Genomic DNA, 17,075 nt, shown 5'->3' with positions numbered 1-17,075 from the left:
CCCCTTAGCAAGTCACGTACGAAGATTTAAAAGCTATTGTCCTTGCTGCTGCTGCTGGCAGCGTTTGACAGCTGAACATGTACCTGAAGACTCTCCAGTGTTAAGCTGGACCTAGGAAACCAGATGGTGTGTGGTTCTTGTTGACAGCTGCTGAGTGATGTGCTGTAATGACGAGACTTCGCAATAATGTTCTTTTCTCTCATTCAGGCCCATCGGTAAATAAAGCTAAAACTCACGCTGCACAGGAGAGGTCCAGAGGTACAGAACGAGAGAGACTCCTCTACTTCTAGTTTTTAACAGTGTTCAGTGGATTCTATGAACTGTGGCCTAGGCCCACCTCTTGTTAAGAACTGAAGCGCAGCAGTGTTCTATGACTATCACTGTAACCACCACTGACTCGACTCCTGCACAGATTCAACTAGAAGATAGCAACTGCAGCTTTGGACAGGGCTTCAAACTCAGGAAATGCTACGTGGGGCTCATGTAACAGTATTACTAAAAGTAGATATGTTAAGTTACTAAAACACTTCTGTTTTCAAGAGGTTGTATCTTTCTTCTAGAAACCTAAACCAGCTGCATTGCAAGTTGAATAGCTTTTTTGTCAACGAAACTGAGGTGATGTGTATGAGAATGGACTGCTAAACCACTGACACTAATTTTAAATGCAGGTCAATGCAATTTTCGTCTCTATTTTTAAGGGGGAAGCCATCACAAGTTGTAATATTTTTAGTACTATTTGCCAAAATGTCTTGTATATACTTTATTATAAAATAGCAATTTTGTAGTTCAAAAATCTACTTAAATGCAATAAATTAAGTTTATACATTCCAGTGGGAAGAGTATTTTCAGAACGTTGTGGGCTTCATGAGAGCTTGTTCTCCAAATACTTGTTTGAAGAAGGTGACATGTTCTTCACAGTGCTCACCTAAGCGGGCAAAATAAAAGTTTGTTAACATTGAAATTGAGGAACTGAGAAGCAAGATAGTGTAGTTTAATTTACTTCAGTTAAGTACTAATTTACATCTTTGATGCATTAGAGTTGAAAAAGTTTTAACAACTTCAAAGCAGTGGAATGTTTTAAGGTATTTCTAGTCGTGTGACAAATTGTGTTGCGGTAAAAGCAGCTGTTTGATCTAGTTCCTCTATCTGACCAGTGGCCTTGCACCCATTCACGTTCTCTATGCTCCAGATTTAAGATCCTGAAGTGGGATTCTGAGCCTTTGGACTACCTAGTGACTAACAGGTTGTTGGTACAAGGAGTTTGGCTTGGGTTTTAAAATGAGAGGAACTGTAGCACAAAACAGGCCTTGAGCTTTGAACTGAACTCAAAGGCTGCATCTTGATCCAGTTTGTGGCTTCAGGAGAAAGCAGTGAGTGGAGGTACCAGCTTTAATAAATTAAGTGATGCAGGCAACTGCTAGCCAAACAAGTTACCTTCATCTGAGAGTTCCTGTTTGTCTTGGAGTTGCTTTACTCTACGTGCAGTGTATATAAAGGGGTAAGCCAAGTTAACTTTGGAAGTATGCTTCAAGGTAAGACTAAAATACACTCCAGCTGAGTCTGTATCGTAAGACAGAACTCAGTGCATGTTGGCCTGTAAGTGGAACAAGTCTTAGTTCTGTTTGTACAACAAATCATCTGTGTTTAACTGCTTATTGCTTACCTGGTGTGAAACTAGGGTTTCCTCGTAATCGCTGATTTCTTTGTTCAAAGAATCTGAATATAGTGTAGAAAAGCATGTCGTCATCTGCTTGTTTTGCTGCATCAAGGAATTTGCGGGCTGAAATACTGTCATGTCCTCCAATACCCCTGATGAATCTCAAGGCAGCCAAAACTTGGTGTTTGGACAACAGAACTTCCACTATTTCATCATTTGCAGTGGAAAGCCTCTGAAATCAATCACAGCTGTAAGAGTATGTTCCTAAGAAACGGTTTAGATGCTAGCTAATCACTTCAAGCTTGGTCAGGTAAGCTGTTTGACAAATCTAACCCTAATGTGACACAGATACTGCAGTTTGAAATGCTTACTTTTAACATGTCCAGAGAGAGCTGATGTGCAGGAGGGTAAATGCTTTCCAGGGACAGTAACAGACAAGCCTAGGGCAAAAGTAGAAATAACTTTGGAAGTCTGAAGACATCCCACCTCTATCACTAGTTTATTGAAGCAATTTGCCTTACATACCAAAGGCTTTGAGTCACTGAGCACATGGTACTGAAGAAACTGATGGAGCATGTAGAACAAGTTGTGTTGAACAAGGGTTTTGATGACCAGCTCGTACAAATAGTGCTGTGAATACAAGAAGCCCACCATCAAAGGCATGTCTCAGTACTGGTTTTTAGATGTAGAAGGTGGTAGTGGACAGAACTCAAACATATGGCTAAGAATGTTTTGACATTCCATGTAACGTGATGGAGTGAGGTGGTATAGTTGGTGCTTCATGCGTTTAAGTGCTTTACCTGAACTGCAATCTGGAACTGGTTGAGAGAGCGAATATATTCCATCAGGACTGCTATAGTGAACTTGTGAGGTGCTTCCTAGACAAGAAGAAAGTATTAGGTAGAACTTCCCTCGCTTTCCCTTCTAGTGACAAGTTAAAACCACACAAATGGAGAAACAAGATGTTTTAATCCTGACAGAAATAAAGCCTCCTGCTTGCTACTTCAAGTAGTCAGCTCAGTTCAGCAGTAGGCTCACAGTAAACCTATCATCACTTAACGTTAACTTACCTTCTTCTCTGTAAATACGGATAAAACATGGGTGTACATGTCAGACTGGTCAATAACTGCTTGAGTGCGGACTGGACGTTTCAGAAGTGGATTACTTCTACTCTGGCCTGCTTCTACCACCTACAAGGAGAAACCCTTTAAGAATAGTGTAGTCTTGTAGTACAGTTTTAGTTAAATCTTGTCTAGATAGACTGTTTATAGGTCCCCATTGAAAACATGTTTTGTTGAGCAAACTCACATCTGTGGTTGAGTTACACTGGATGCATTCTGTTCACTGGGGGCTTTCATATTGAAATTGAAAACAAAAGTAGCTGCTACTTATGTATCTTACAGCCAGGAGATAAATGGGCATATGATGTTGCAGCAGGCCCACCTCCTGAATAGAAATTTTGTATGCGGCTGTGATACAAGAGCAGAACATGCTAGATTGTCAGTACTTCTGACATGCAGCAGCGTTCCAGAGGTTGTGCAGTGGTATAGCATGCCATGAAATCAGTGGTCTGGAACTACTGCAATAATTACGGCTTCAAAGCTGCTTTTTGAACTTCCACCCTCTTTCTTTCTCAAGTATGAGGGTATGTTAGCTGTCTTACTGGAGATGAACTATGCAGCACCTCTGGAAGCGTTCAATGCCAGCTGGGATGGGGCTTTGGGCAGCCCCAAAGTGGTAGGTACCCCTGGAAGAGGGGGGGTCAGATAGAGCGTTCAGATGATCTTCGATGTCCCTTCCAACCCATTCTGTGATCTTCCACAGCAGAGTGCTGAATAAAGCTGTCATCCGCAAGTGGGGAAAGAATTGCACGTTGCACACATCTTTCTCCTGTGAGTTTGAGGACTGCAAGGGACTGACATTGGGGGGAACCTGACTTTCCTAAGTAAAGAACAGGTATTTGGCCTTTGCCACATAATGCAACTTGAAATTCAAATAGTGTTACCCTGTCTACAAGCTGCTGTAGCTAACATGGTTTACCATAGTATAGCTTTGTTCAGCTTCCAAGTACTTCTTATATTCGTGATTCAGTTTGTCAAAAACAGTTGCAATCACAGGTAGTGATCCCCTTTCCGGCTCACTGAGCACTGAAAAGATATAAAAAAAAAAGAGGAGAAATAACAAGGGCTTTAAAGCTACCTTGAAAAAGGTGATCTCTAAACTGTATGCTAAACTTAACTGAAAATGTTTCTTTAATGTCAGATGCATTTTAACTAAAGGGGGGGTAGCAGGAAGTTGAATTATTTCATGCTGTTAATTCATTTAGAGGGGTGACTGACACTTCATATGACAAAGCTTGTTTCAGAGGTGATCTCAAATCTAAGACCAGTCCAGCTAACTTGTACAAGTATTTGAGGAGGTAGTGTTGCACTTTCAATATAGACAAAGCACTTAAACTTACTTTGAGAGCACACAGCTAGGATAACCATTTTGCATTCTTTCCTTTGAAGAAGGAAATCCATTAGTCTTCCTTTATCAAGCAAGAGGTTAACTACAGGCTCAAGTTTCACTTGGAGATTCCAGAGGTAACCTTGAGTTGAAGGAATAAAATAAACTGAATTGCCTTAGAAAACAGGGATATCTAAACTATACCTCAAAGGACAACACAGATCACAATTTGCTTTCCCCAACGTGGTTTAGAGTAGCATAACCCTGGCAGGATTTTTTAAAGGAAATGCTCATCCCCAGTTAGTACTGTTAAGAGTAGTCATCTTACTAGGTACATCTGCTTAGTCACTGTTTCAAGCCGCTTTGTGCACTGAAGGTATAAAGTAGTTACTGGTTTTGAGTAGGAGAGTTAGTTTTCTTGATAATACCCTATGAGATATGTTCTGGATTTGTGATGAAAGTAACACTGATCGATAACATGTTTTGGTTCTTGCTGAGTAGTGTCTACACAGTCAAGGTCTTTTCTGCTTCTCAAGCTGCGCTGTCAGCATGGAGGCTAGAGGTGCACAAGAAGCTGGGAGGGGATACAGGCAGGGCAGATGGCCCAAACTGACCAAGGGGCTATCATGTAACATATTTCATGCTCAATCGTAAATGCTGGAGGGAAAGCAAGAGGGGACTGAGTTGTGGCCTTTGTTTTCCCAAGTAACTGTTATATGTGCTGAATCCCCGCTTTCTTAAAAAATGGAATAGTAGAAAACTAATTCCTTATTTTGCCCAGATTGCATGTGCAGCTTTGGTTTGCCTACTGAACTGAATCTCAACCCACAAGTTTTCTCACTTCTGTCTTTCTGATTCTCTTCTCCCCACTGGGGAGCAAGCAGCTGGGTGGTACTTAGCTGCCTACTGAAGTTAAACCACACCAACTAGCCACCATTTTACAAAGATTAGCGCAGTCAAACAGCTCACTGCTCACCTTCACTTGCACTGATGATAATATCAGGTTGAAAGACAATCCACGAAGATGAATCTAAATGTTAAAGCTTAACACCCATCTTAGCATTGATTCTAGACTGTTGCTACTATATTCACGTAATTGTACTGAAGCAGAATGAGTTAACATACTTGCATTCACTGGCACAGCCTCTCTCTTGCAAGATCTTGAAACACAGCCTTGGATGTTTATCTGGTTTCATGGTGTATCTATCCAGTAATTTCACACAAGTATCTCAAATGACTGAGAAATACTAATGCATTACATTACATTAATGCATCCCTTATTTATAGCTCTGTAAAAGTAGTAAAGGCTCTTGTGAAGCATACTATTTCCTCTTGAAGTGGTAAATGAGCTAAAGCCAGATTTAGTGAGTCAGGCTATCATGTTAGCTTTTTCTATGCTTGGTACATAGGAGTCTGACGTTCCAGGAGCACTTAAAGGATACAGAGTTTACACGGAACAGGAGACTGACTTGTTACAGAGGCTGGACCTGCAGAAAAAGTAACATCAGCTGAAGAACAACAGTAGTCTGGCAGCTCCTGTGCTAACAAAACACAAACCACAAGCTCACACTGAAAAGGCAGTATAGGTGTAACATTCTAGCAGTCCTACAGCAAGCAGGCAAAACAAAAGAAGTTACATGCAGTTGTGTAACTAGATCATCTATAAGGAAAACTGATAGTGTAGGAAAGGAAACCCGACACGTAGGAAGTCACGCATGCTGAAGCATTCCATCTCTAATACTGTGACTCCAAATGCATTGTCTCCAACTTCCTTTATTTACATGTAATCACTTTCGTTCCTTTAAAAGCAATGTAGGTTTGTACCTTCTGGTAGTAACCTTTACCCACACATTTATCACATACTTTCTATTAGTGACTTCAAAATTTTGTTGTCAAAGAGTTTTTAAGGTGCAATCATCCCTAAGAAGAGTTTTTCTTCTGTAGAGTGCGCCACACCCTTTTGCCATAGAGTAGTGCAACTATGCTCAGACTAATTCTAGCTATTAGCAAACAATTAACTTTGAAGCCGGAAAATTATCTGCTACACTTTTATTACAGAAAGCCAGAAAGAAAAATCTAAAATCATCTTTAGTATTGATGCTAAGCTGATCCTAAACTTGACTCTAAGCCTGGACTGTCTTTCAGGCTCATGATGTGGCCCAGAAAATTAAATAGTTATGACTTAAGCCAGGGAAGCATTAAGTGCTTTGGAGTACACACCAGCTTTTATAGCTGTGGTCAATGGGGAAAGGACAGGGCATACAAATAATCTGTATAACAAAATAAATAAAATTTGAAAGATCTTTGCTTTAACACTTCAAAGCATTATAGCAAGTGTACAGCTTAAATAGCATCTTTTACTCTTCTGTCAGAAGCATGAATTCGGGACAAGAATTTCTCATCAGTTCCTTGCTATTTTCTTTCTTCCCTCACCTTCTCCTCCCTCACTATGTATAATGGAAGTATTAGTAGGCTGAAGCACTCTGGTATGCCAGCTGTTGCATTTAGACAACCCTGATAATAGGTTAGAGCGTTTATTATATAGTATAATAGTGCTACCTGCTACAGGTATTTGATAGGGTTGTATTGATCGAGGTGGAAGTACAAATTGATGGATGGTAGTAGACCCATCAAATTCTCCTTTTAGCTTGATGTCAAATATGACTGAAGTCTGAAATTGACAAGAGAAATTAGTTTTCACAAAATACAAGTTCCCACCCATTTACATGTATTCAGGTCACTTTTCACATTTTGGAACAGGTTGCCCAGGGAGGTGGTGAAGCCACCATCCCTGGGGGTGTGTAAGGAGAGGCTGGATGTGGTGCTTAGGGACATGGTTTAGTGGGTGACATTGGTGGTAGGGGGATGGTTGGACCAGATGGTCTTGGAGGTCCTTTCCAACCTTAATGAGTCTGATTTCCATCTTGTGTTCTGCATAACAACATCACGTCAAATTCACTGCTTAGTTATGGACTCTAGAAATTGAGAAAAATTCTGCACCCACCTATGATATCCTCATACTCATACCCTTCAGTCTTGTTAAATACAGAATTTACTAACATTTTCACTCTGTATGTACAATATTCGTAGTGAAAATCTCACATGGTGGAAATTTGCTTCACTGCCAGCGCCAACGAGACATGACTTGGCAGCTACCCTACTCAGTGTGGTATTTGTTTTGTGTGTGTTCATACAGTCGTGTTTATTCTCCAGCATTTCAGTCAGGCTATAAGAGCTCTGGGTTGAATGTTAACACGTAGCATTAATATGAATTACAACTGAAACATCCACTAACCAGCCTAACAGGATATACTGACCCAGTTCTTGAAGCTGCCCAGCAGGAGAAACGAAAGCCTTTCCGCATGTAAAAAGCAAAGTACCACTTCAGCTTTCCTACTGATCAAGCCTTGCTACTGGGACTACAGTCAAATAAATTTTACCCACACTATCATGTGCATAAGATAATGTGTGTTCCTGTAAGTTTTCAGAAACCTGGCTTTTCAAACTAAAAGTTTTGGTCATAGAAACTGATCATTCACATTTTTGTGATACAAGAAGTTCCCATGATTAATAATTTAGTATCCAAGTTAACTCTACCTCTCCACAATGCCTTAAAAACCTACACAGTGCAGCAGAATATCACAGTAAAATAATACTAAAAAAAGGGACACAAAAAGAGGCATTGGAAAAAAAATGAAGTGCTATTTCCATCAAGGCCAAGGGTAAATTTGAATCTTTTACCTTTATGGTGGTTTTTTTCTTCCCTGCAAATACTCTGGCTTTCAGCAATGCTAAGAACACACAAATGTTTTCTAAAGCTAACGTGTATAGTTATGAAAATGTCCAACTTTTGAAAGTTAAGACAAGAAAACAAACAACTCAGACCTCAGTATCCTGATGATGTACTACCACCAAGTTATCCACAACATTTAGTGCAAACTTTCCAGTTCTGTTGAGCTTTAAAATGTGCGTCTTCTTACAGGAGCCCTCTCTATGGAAATAGAGAAGAGCTGGTCAGTACGCCTATCCAAAACAGAAAAGCAGAAGTCTCTTACACACATGAAGTGTCACAAAAGTTCTTTACTCTGCTCTTACCTTGGCAAGTGATAGAGGACTACTTCTGCTCCTGTACTATTGGAAGTCCTTGAGTGATGCCTCAAATAGAGGATGTAAAGTTGCCCGTATCTAATGAGACAACAGGATTAAAACATTACTTGACAACAAAGAGCTGGGAAGGAGACGAGACCTAGGACATCCTTTCTGAAACAAATGCATAAAGCTGTCTTACTCTAACATCCTGTTAGAACCATGTTTTATCCTAGAAGAACAGAGATGAGATTACCTAAGTCAAATGACCAATTAAAAGTGAAAGACTGAAACAACACTTGGTAAATCACAATGCAGTCTATGCGTATGCAAATTAGACATAAGACTAATTCTGTCAGCAGATCAACTCAAAAATGAAATATTCTCAAGATGCCTGGACTAATCAAGAAGAATTTCATATAAGACCCCTCAGTTTGCATCTCGTCCCCACCCTGCCTCAGGAGAGTTGTTTAGACTCTTCGTTCAAGGCAGTAACCAAAGCACTTTAAAGCCCTTTAAAGCAGGAATACTGCTAAAACAAGAAACAAGTGCAACCATGTCGCCATTCTTGTCTTCTCAGAGCATCCCCAAACTCTCACACTTTTCCAAGGAAAGAAAAGGCTTGATTAGTCAGATACATACATTGTAGCCATGGCAATATCTCTTTCAGAAAGGCTGAGCTTGGAGGCCTTGGGTGCTGCAGGTAACTCAATTTCAAATTTTGATAGTTTTGACATTGTTCCACTCTGTTAAACAGAAACAACAACAAAAAGCAGCAATCCAACATTAAGACTTGAAACTGGAAGGCGGCCTTGACTATGCATTAGTCAAAGGTTGGATGAATAGCACCCCCATGAGGAGAAGAATGATGATAGCTGGAAAGATGACTGACACCTTTCTACTGGGATCCTAAACAAATACCTAAGATATCATAATATCATCTTGATATTATAACATCAGCTTCAGCTAGCAAAGCATTTCAGTCTTAGCTAAGCCAACACAAATTTGTATGCAAATCCCAATGAAAATGGCTTGGAGATCTCAAACATAAGTTCTCTCAAATTCCTCTTTCACAGTGAAAGATGTGCTCCAACTCTTGAATAACAGCTTACTGAGAAGGGGGAAAATATCGGTAATTCCTATCAGTCACAGTCTCTTTTTGTTCCTACTAACTCCAGAATCTGCATTAAACTGAGAGCATACCCTTTTTCCCCACTCGAGATTTCCTCCTCTCTTCCTCTTTTCGTATGGAATTTAAGCAAATTTTCAGAGTTGTTGAAACTTCTACCGAGTTTCACTTACCATTCTCATTAACTTGTTCTTGAGTGTGATATGCAAATACTACAGAAATTTCTTCTTTGCTAGAGCTTTATTTTCAAGAGATTATTTTAGCACAGTACTTTTCTCAGGAAATCTTTATAAATACTTTCTGAATACAAAATGAGAGTTATTTAGCTACAACTTGACACAAAATACGAAGGAGAGTGAAGCACGATTGAAGTCCTCACAAAGGAAGCAGTGAGAGTATGTTCTACCTAGACACCCACGAGAATATTACTTCAGGATCCAGTAAAGACCCCACGTGAGATCAACCCAAACCAAGAAAACCATCTGAATATGCTTCTTTTTAAGTATACTCCCTTAGACTACCAGAGCAATGTGTAAGCCCTTAAAAGAAGCAAGATGAAGCCAGTAGTTCTGTTCCTCATTTTTTCCTAAATCATCTTACTGTACAATTAACTTATAGCGAATTCTAATTTTCACTGCAGTGTTTTTCCAAGCCATAAAGAGAAATACTTTCACCGGAACCTTTACTGTTGTCCACAGGGAAGAGCGCCAAGAAAAATAAGTAAGGTATACCTAGCCCTCTCATGCTTGGAACAGTAACTGTTTCTTAAGCACTATGTTTTTCTTTTCTTTTTCAAGTTCATCCACTTGCATGGAGAAGGATATAGTTACAATCGTAAGTGAAAGGCCCTTATTTTTAGTTTATAATGCTAGAGAGTTCAAATGCCCACATAGAAATAAAACCTTTACATAAATGAAAAAAAGAGATATTGAAAGATACTTAAGTTGTCGAGTACTGTGTCACTGATACTATGTCACTGATTTTCGGTTCCCCTTTCTCAAGGGGAACTGCCCAACATTAACTCAGTACACTTCTTTCCAAAGAGGACATAAGGAAAAAGTGAATTAATTTTAAGCTGTTGCCAAGGATCTAGCTTACAGATTTTGCTTTGTTCTTTGCTTATTGTCATGTAAAGATGTAAACACGCACCTCTTGGAAGAAATCCAGGAAAAGAAACAGAATGCTTGACTGAAGTAGCAACCTAAAAAAAAAGCAAGCTCTCAAAATGAAAAAAAGTGTGGAACATAGTCCTTTACCTTGAAATAGAATGGCTGCAGGACATTGCCAAGGACAGTGGTTGATAGAAGAATAACAGAGCTCTCTGGACAATACATATACCAGTTGACATTGATATTCTGATTCTTCAGAAGTTTTAAACTTCGTTTCTCTGGTAATACCTGGAAACGTGAGATATTACCATTATATATAAATATCAGGATTCCAACAGCATAAATGGCACACAGCTTTGGAGAAAGTTTATAATACCCCTCATCACCAATGTCAGAAAGGGCTGTTTAGATTTCTCCAAAAACACATGCAAAGGTAATTAAGAAAATCACACAGACTAGTTCAGACAATTAATTGACCAATATAAGAGGAAGCTAACAATTTGCAGAAGGATATCACTATCTTAATCAACATTTGTTCTTCACTGCATTTGAAGCATGCACACATCTTCCTTAATCACAGAATGGCAGAGGTTGAAAGGGACTTCTGAAGATCTAGTCCAAAATGCTGATTTGTTCTGCATGAAGTAATATTTCACATTAAATTTACAAACTCATTTCTATACTAGCCAAGAGCACGTCAGTCTTGGCTTCTCAATACTTAATTCAGAACTCCTTTATAGAGGATCTTTGTTAGATGCACTACATTACCTGTTACATTTCCCTCACTCTGAAAAAAAAAGTATTTACCTTAAAGTAGTCTAAACAAAAGAGCTGTACTTTTTAAAACAGCATTTTCTCAATTTGAAAGCTAGAAGAAAATAATTCAAAGATACTGGAAGAAATTAAGATTTTCTAATTTCTAAATGTGTCTAACCTACAGGAGTTGTTTGCATTACCTGATAGAATTCGATTCCTTGATCTGTGATGAAGACGATTTCTGTTGAACTTGTCCAGCAGAATCCTAGAATATTGGCATTCTTGGTCTTTTAACAAACAAGCAAACAAGAACTTTTACTTGGAAAAAGTAACTATTCAGATAAGCTAGTATTATTAAATGAAGAATGTGAGATCAAAGGCCATTTAGTTATCCAGTCACTGGAGTTCATGCACTTGGCAGCTGGACGCCCAATATATATCAGCTGCTTTTGTCAAAGACTCCCCAAACCATGTATGAACATAACTACTGTGTGACTTGAACTTCTGGTAGCATGTAAAATTTACAAGTTTATTACACAGTCAATTTTTCTTCTCCCCCAAAGACAACCAAGTTCTTCAGGTTCAAACCATACTGCCAATTCAAATAATTCTTGGCAAGAAAAGCCTGTTCCTTCCATCGACAGAAACAAAGAACTAAGATTTCCCATGACTACACTCAGAACTCTATCATAAATCCTTGCTATAACGCTTTACTCAAATACATAATCCTCAATAATGAAGCAGGGAGTGCTTCAGCTTTAAAGCCCAGGGGAATAAAGGAATCTTTGCAAACCCCAATATTTAAAAATGTACTTTAGCATTCTACTACCCCACATTGTATTTTCTCTTAATTAACGATTGGAAAGTACCAGGGACAATAATATCTGTTTCTCATACACTGATCATCAAGAAATGAGAAGGGTTGTTTAAAAATACCAGACAGTAAGCTGTCAGTAGTTTGCATACTCTATCACTGATCAGTAAAATTACGGCAAAACATCCAAATTAACATTTCTGACATTAGTATAATTACTTAAAAAAAAAAAAAAAAAAAAAAAAAAAGCTCTTGGTCTCTTCTCCTCCCCAAACCTTGACATTTGTTGCTTTCACAGTATTTCCAGTTCCTTCTAAGACAGAATTAGAGTGACTGAACCAGGAAGGGTTGTAGTGTTTTTTTGTGGCATTGTTAATACCTGTTAATTTACCTCAATTCAAATAGACAGTAGCAACTACCTATCTCTTACTTCACATTAGTGTTTTGGAAGTGATTTTTTTTGGCATCTCAATTAGTTCTCTTGTAGAGTAGAGGCCACCAGTGTAAGTAACATTAGAGTTTTACCTATAAGCTTTGAACATTCATTTACCTTACATTCCTGTGTATATTCTAGCTGAGGGCTGTCTGGAATAAAATTCAAGAAATCCTGCAACGACACACATGAAGCACATCAGCAAGTATGAAGCACAGAACAGTATAGGTAGAAAAGAACAGTTATTAGCCGATCAAGTTATTTTGGATGAGATACATAGAAATAAGCTTGATTTACTATATTCTACTTCACTTCTTTATAGGAATCAGCTCCACCCCTTCACCTTTCTTAAAGGATGATACCCACAAAGCAATAACGTTGCCTTGCAGCTGCTCAGCCTCTCAGGGTGAGAGGAACTTTCACTACAGCTGTTGACAGCCACCAGAACTCTCGAAGTTTAGCCTCAGAGGCTTCTACTCTGGTACCCTAAGTACTAGAGTTTCAGCTCCAATTCCCTTCCTCTCTGCAGGGCGTAGGAGTCTTACCACACTTTTTGATGTTCTCTGCACAGCCAGTATCTTGTTTCCTAAGGAAAACTTGATGCATTTTACTTCACCCTTGTCTTCCATTCTATATAGGAAGAAAAAGAAGTTATGTGAACATCGTCTAAACTAGTTTGCTATAGAATTCTGTAATACACCCTCAAAACACGGAGAAGAGAGAAAAGTGTAATGCAAATACTTTTGAACATAACTTCTGAATCCTGTATGTGTCCAGCAACTCTCTGAAGTTGGCAAGATAACAGCAGTTCACTCTTCAGAAGTACTGAACACATCCATGACAGAAACACAGCTAAGATTGCACAAACTAGCACCTGAAGTTACTAGAGCTGCTCAGCTCTGTTGGCCTATGATGGGGAATTGAACGACTGCAGAACTATTCAAACCTGCAATCTCAGCTCTGTCCCAGTGCTTCTGGAGTTCTGTAACACTCACTGACATCCTCTGATCAGCTCCTTTACTACCAGGACTACTGCTAATAAGACACAAGTCTACTCAATTCCCCACTAAGATCCATCCTCTAGAAGAATTTCTGAGGTTAAAGTGGGAATGAGGTTAACAGCACAGTAAACAAATTGCTTCTTCCGTACCTGGGTTTAAGTAGCCTTTGAGTAAAAGACTACTTCCTAACATATACACAGCAGAGTACAGAGTCGTCACTTTTAACAGAGGCATTTATAAAATAGTTTTCTGAAGATAGAGCAGTTTCATTGAAAATACTGCTGACAGGTTCTGGGGGAAGGTGACGAGGATGACTTTCAACAAGAAGATAAAAAGAAACCAAATCAAATTAAAAAAAGAAACAAAAACCAAGAAATCCACAAGTCAGAAATAAGATGCTTGAATCTCTGGCAGAAATTCAGAGAAGTTACGGTTCTCTGCACGTTTAGGTTTACCTCATTTTGTTTAACTTGCTAAACCACATCCTTGGAAAAGTCACAGCTGCTGTAAGAATCACAAGCTTGAATCCCCATAATCTCTCACATTTACAACATGTTTTAATGAAATATTGTTGTTACAGAAAAACCCACAGCTTTATTTTTTTCAGAAGACTGCAGATTCTTGAGAGAAAAGCATACCATATTAATTACAAGATTATGTCTAAGAACAAAATAGACAACCACAAGTACTTCTAAGTTTTATGCTCGAAACACAGTAGATCAGTACCACATAATTTAACACCGCAGAATACTATTCCAAGACAACAAAAGTGAAGGTGCCTTACCTGAATGAAATGGGATTTCTGTCCTCCAAGCCTTTAACAACAACTCCTGTAGCTCCACCAGATCGAACAGCAAAAACCTATTACAAAAGGACAAATCAATTATTTTCTCTGGAGCTCCAAGTTTACAAAGGTACCTACACAATACTGTAGGCATTTTCTGAACTACTGGGCAAGAAAAAACAGAAGCTGTTTGTATAAACTTTTTTGTTTGTTTTCTATATTCTTACTTAATTCAAGTATTAGTAAAAAAAAAAAGTTACTTAAGAGCAGGGCATTGTTTGAGGAAAACAGCTTGGGGATTGGGAAGGGATAAGATGCAACTCACTGACCCAGAAAGCTGATCTTGTCAGAACATGTTACTAGATAGGAATAGGTTAATAGTAATCTGCAGTTTTGCCTGTACCTAAGAAGTGTCAGCTGACTTGCACTAATAACCAAAGGATTTCTTTAGCACAACTGCTTACACATTTGTGTATAACCTGCTTGATGTATACTGCTTGGCAACTAAAACAAGGTAACATTAAGATAAAAAAATCATGCTGTACAAACTTCAACTGGCTTAAAAAAAAAAAAAGCAGATGCCTTATTGTTATAGTTGTACCTGTGGAAGCAGTAAACACACAGGTCAGGTCTTGGAATAATGACATAATGATATACTGTTTCATAATACAAACCATGCTGATGGTGCAGTACGCCCATGCAGGAATACAGGTTTCAAGGCTATAAACCGCAAGCAAGTCCATTCTTACCAGAATGATAAAAAACAATTTTAAAATACTTTTAACATCGATGTAGATAGAAAATGAAGGCAACTTTCTCTTAATTTGTGCAAGACAACAAGGAACAAGCTATCAGTAGACTCTTTATGTGGGGAAAAAAAGAATCATTGAAATGCTGGATAGAGATGATTTAGATACACACTGGAAATTAAACAATTTTAGATTAGCAATAAAAGATAGAGAATTAAAGTTACAATTGAAAATAAGTTTATTTCGATCAGTTTCTCACGTCCATGTCATGATCCAGCGCCTCCAGACAAGTGCACTTACATACTCATATTTCAACTGTCCCTTGAAATGTACGTAAAGTATAATGGTTTGTCGAGAAAAAGGACCCCAACAATCTTGAATACGGAACAGCAGCAATAAGTTCACAACAAAAATATTGCACCCCCCCTTCAAATCTGATGCTGATCTGGTCCATACATCAGATGGCAAACCGTGCTATTTGTATGGGGAAGAAAGCGTGAACATTTCAACGCTGCGAACACTGAACTTACAGGATGGTTACAGGAATTAGACAGCCAACAGCATCCACGCCGATACAAGCATCGGGACAGACTGGGGACCTTTTAGCTACACTGAGCCGGCCGTACAGAAACCCACAGGGATATTTAGCAGAAGCACACTTAAAAGAAAGAAAGCTGAGAAACGTAAAGCAAAGCAGCTGGTCAAGAGCCACAAGAAAAGCTACAAATATTATTACGTGAGAGAATATGGAGGCTTAGGAATTGAAAAACTCAGTTCATTGTCCCTGAGGAACTCCAGAACACCCTTACGACAGGGAGGGCGATAACAAGGGATTAGAAAAATAAATTCCCAAATTCCCCCGGGCCCGCAGCGCCGCGGCAGGTGCCGGCGGCCAAATCCCCACAGGAGCACCACAGCGAGCGGCGGCCGGGAACAGAGCCACCAAACCAAGAGACTAGGGGAGAAAAATTATTTAAAAAAATAGGGAAAAAAAAATAAAAAGGGCGTCAGGAAAGGACGCGCCGCCCAGCCGCGGCCCTCCGCCGCACCCACCTGCTTGTTGGCCTCGTCGAAGAAGACGCAGTTGACGGGGTTGGCCTTCTCGAAGTGCACGGGCCGGCCGCACAGCGCCAGGTAGCAGCCGCCGCCCCGGCTCTCGCCGCCGCCGCCGCCATCTTCTCCCCCCGGCGCCCCGTCCTCCTCCTCCCCCGGCGGCGGCTCGCGGCTCATGGCGGCCGCACCAACGGTTCCCAGCGGTCCCCAACGCCCCCGGCCGGCCGGGCGGCCGCTTCCTGTTTACACTCCCTCGCCGCGTGACGCGGGAGCGGCCCGCCTTACAGGCGGTGCTGCCGCCATTTTGGGAGGGGGGGGGAGCGCCTGGCGCTGCGAGCGGCCGGTTGAGCTCCAGGCGGGCAGCGCGGTTACGCGTTCCTCATAGTTCCAGAATAAAAAGGTCCTCGCTTGTTAGCCGAAACGTAGGGAATTCTGCCCGAGTTTAGCCTCAGGACTTTGTGACGAATATCCAGAATTAATTCTGAGATGCTGTTTGCCTGATGATAACCCTAGAGGCTTTCATGGCAGAGGAGTCCAGGAAAACCCTTGTTTTAGCAACCTCTCCCTTGGTTTGAGCTACTTGACAAAGTATGTAGATGTCATACAATCACAGAATTGTTAAGGTTGGAAAAGACCTTCAAGATCATCTGGCCCTACCGCCAATGTCACCCACTAAACCACGTCCCTAAGCACCACGTCCAGCCTTTCCTTGAACACCCCCAGGAACAGTGACACCACCACCTCCCTGGGCAACCCGTCCCAATGTCTGACTGCTCTTTCTGAGAAGAAATTTCTCCTCATTTCCAACCTGAACCTCCCCTGGCGCAACTTGAGGACATTTACTCTAGTCCTATCACTAGTCCAGTCCAAGCAAATCCTGAGCAAATATTACTGCTCTGGGCGAAAAGACATTCAGGCAATATAATCAGGCCCACTAGCTTCAATTCACAGGCTTGAGGACCATTACTTCATTTTTTACATTTTATTCTTATTTTAATTAAAACAGCTGTACCAACTGAGACCTCTACTCAAGTGCAATAGAACAAGTTTCCTGTT

General features: G+C 40.1%; 2 protein-coding genes across 3 annotated transcripts in view; one reads left to right on the top strand and one right to left on the bottom strand.

Annotated features, from left to right (window-relative positions):
- The window catches only part of NPC1 (NPC intracellular cholesterol transporter 1), a 28,077-nt gene extending 27,252 nt beyond the window's left edge, over positions 1-825 (top strand). The window contains exon 25 of the mRNA XM_040547857.1: positions 208-825. Within this exon, the coding sequence (XP_040403791.1) occupies positions 208-290 (83 nt within the window). The 3' untranslated portion in view covers positions 291-825. The remainder of the gene's footprint in view (positions 1-207) is intronic.
- Positions 746-16,272, bottom strand: RMC1 (regulator of MON1-CCZ1). Of its 2 annotated transcripts, XM_040547858.1 has the most exons (20): positions 16,020-16,270; positions 14,218-14,294; positions 12,978-13,062; positions 12,550-12,606; positions 11,386-11,472; positions 10,577-10,717; positions 8,834-8,937; positions 8,201-8,290; positions 7,991-8,096; positions 6,665-6,776; positions 5,548-5,592; positions 5,082-5,135; positions 4,119-4,247; positions 3,698-3,804; positions 2,728-2,847; positions 2,458-2,535; positions 2,183-2,287; positions 2,029-2,097; positions 1,664-1,889; positions 746-925 (listed from the first exon to the last, which is right to left on the bottom strand). In XM_040547858.1, the coding sequence occupies exons 1-20, from the start codon at positions 16,194-16,196 to the stop codon at positions 846-848; spliced, it is 2,049 nt and encodes a 682-aa protein (XP_040403792.1). In that variant the 5' UTR covers positions 16,197-16,270; the 3' UTR covers positions 746-845. The 2 variants fall into 2 exon arrangements, with proteins under 2 accessions (XP_040403792.1, XP_040403793.1); XM_040547859.1 differs by lacking the exon at positions 2,728-2,847 and having other exon boundaries at positions 16,020-16,272.
- Positions 16,273-17,075: the final 803 nt, after the last annotated feature.

This window comes from Cygnus olor, chromosome 2 (assembly GCF_009769625.2).
Source record: "Cygnus olor isolate bCygOlo1 chromosome 2, bCygOlo1.pri.v2, whole genome shotgun sequence".
NCBI classification, from domain to species: domain Eukaryota; kingdom Metazoa; phylum Chordata; class Aves; order Anseriformes; family Anatidae; genus Cygnus; species Cygnus olor.
This window is presented reverse-complemented; position numbering and strand designations above follow the sequence as displayed.

Bases quoted from the DNA above. Each gene is read 5' to 3' on its own strand.
- RMC1 (XM_040547858.1), bottom strand. From the start codon at position 16,196: ATGAGCCGCGAGCCGCCGCCGGGGGAGGAGGAGGACGGGGCGCCGGGG. The intron at 5,136-5,547 runs GTATCCTTTAAG...TTTAACATTTAG, and splicing joins TCCTGTTCCGTGTAAACTCT to ATTCATCTTCGTGGATTGTC. The intron at 4,248-5,081 runs GTGAGCAGTGAG...CTTCAACTCAAG, and splicing joins TATCATCAGTGCAAGTGAAG to GTTACCTCTGGAATCTCCAA.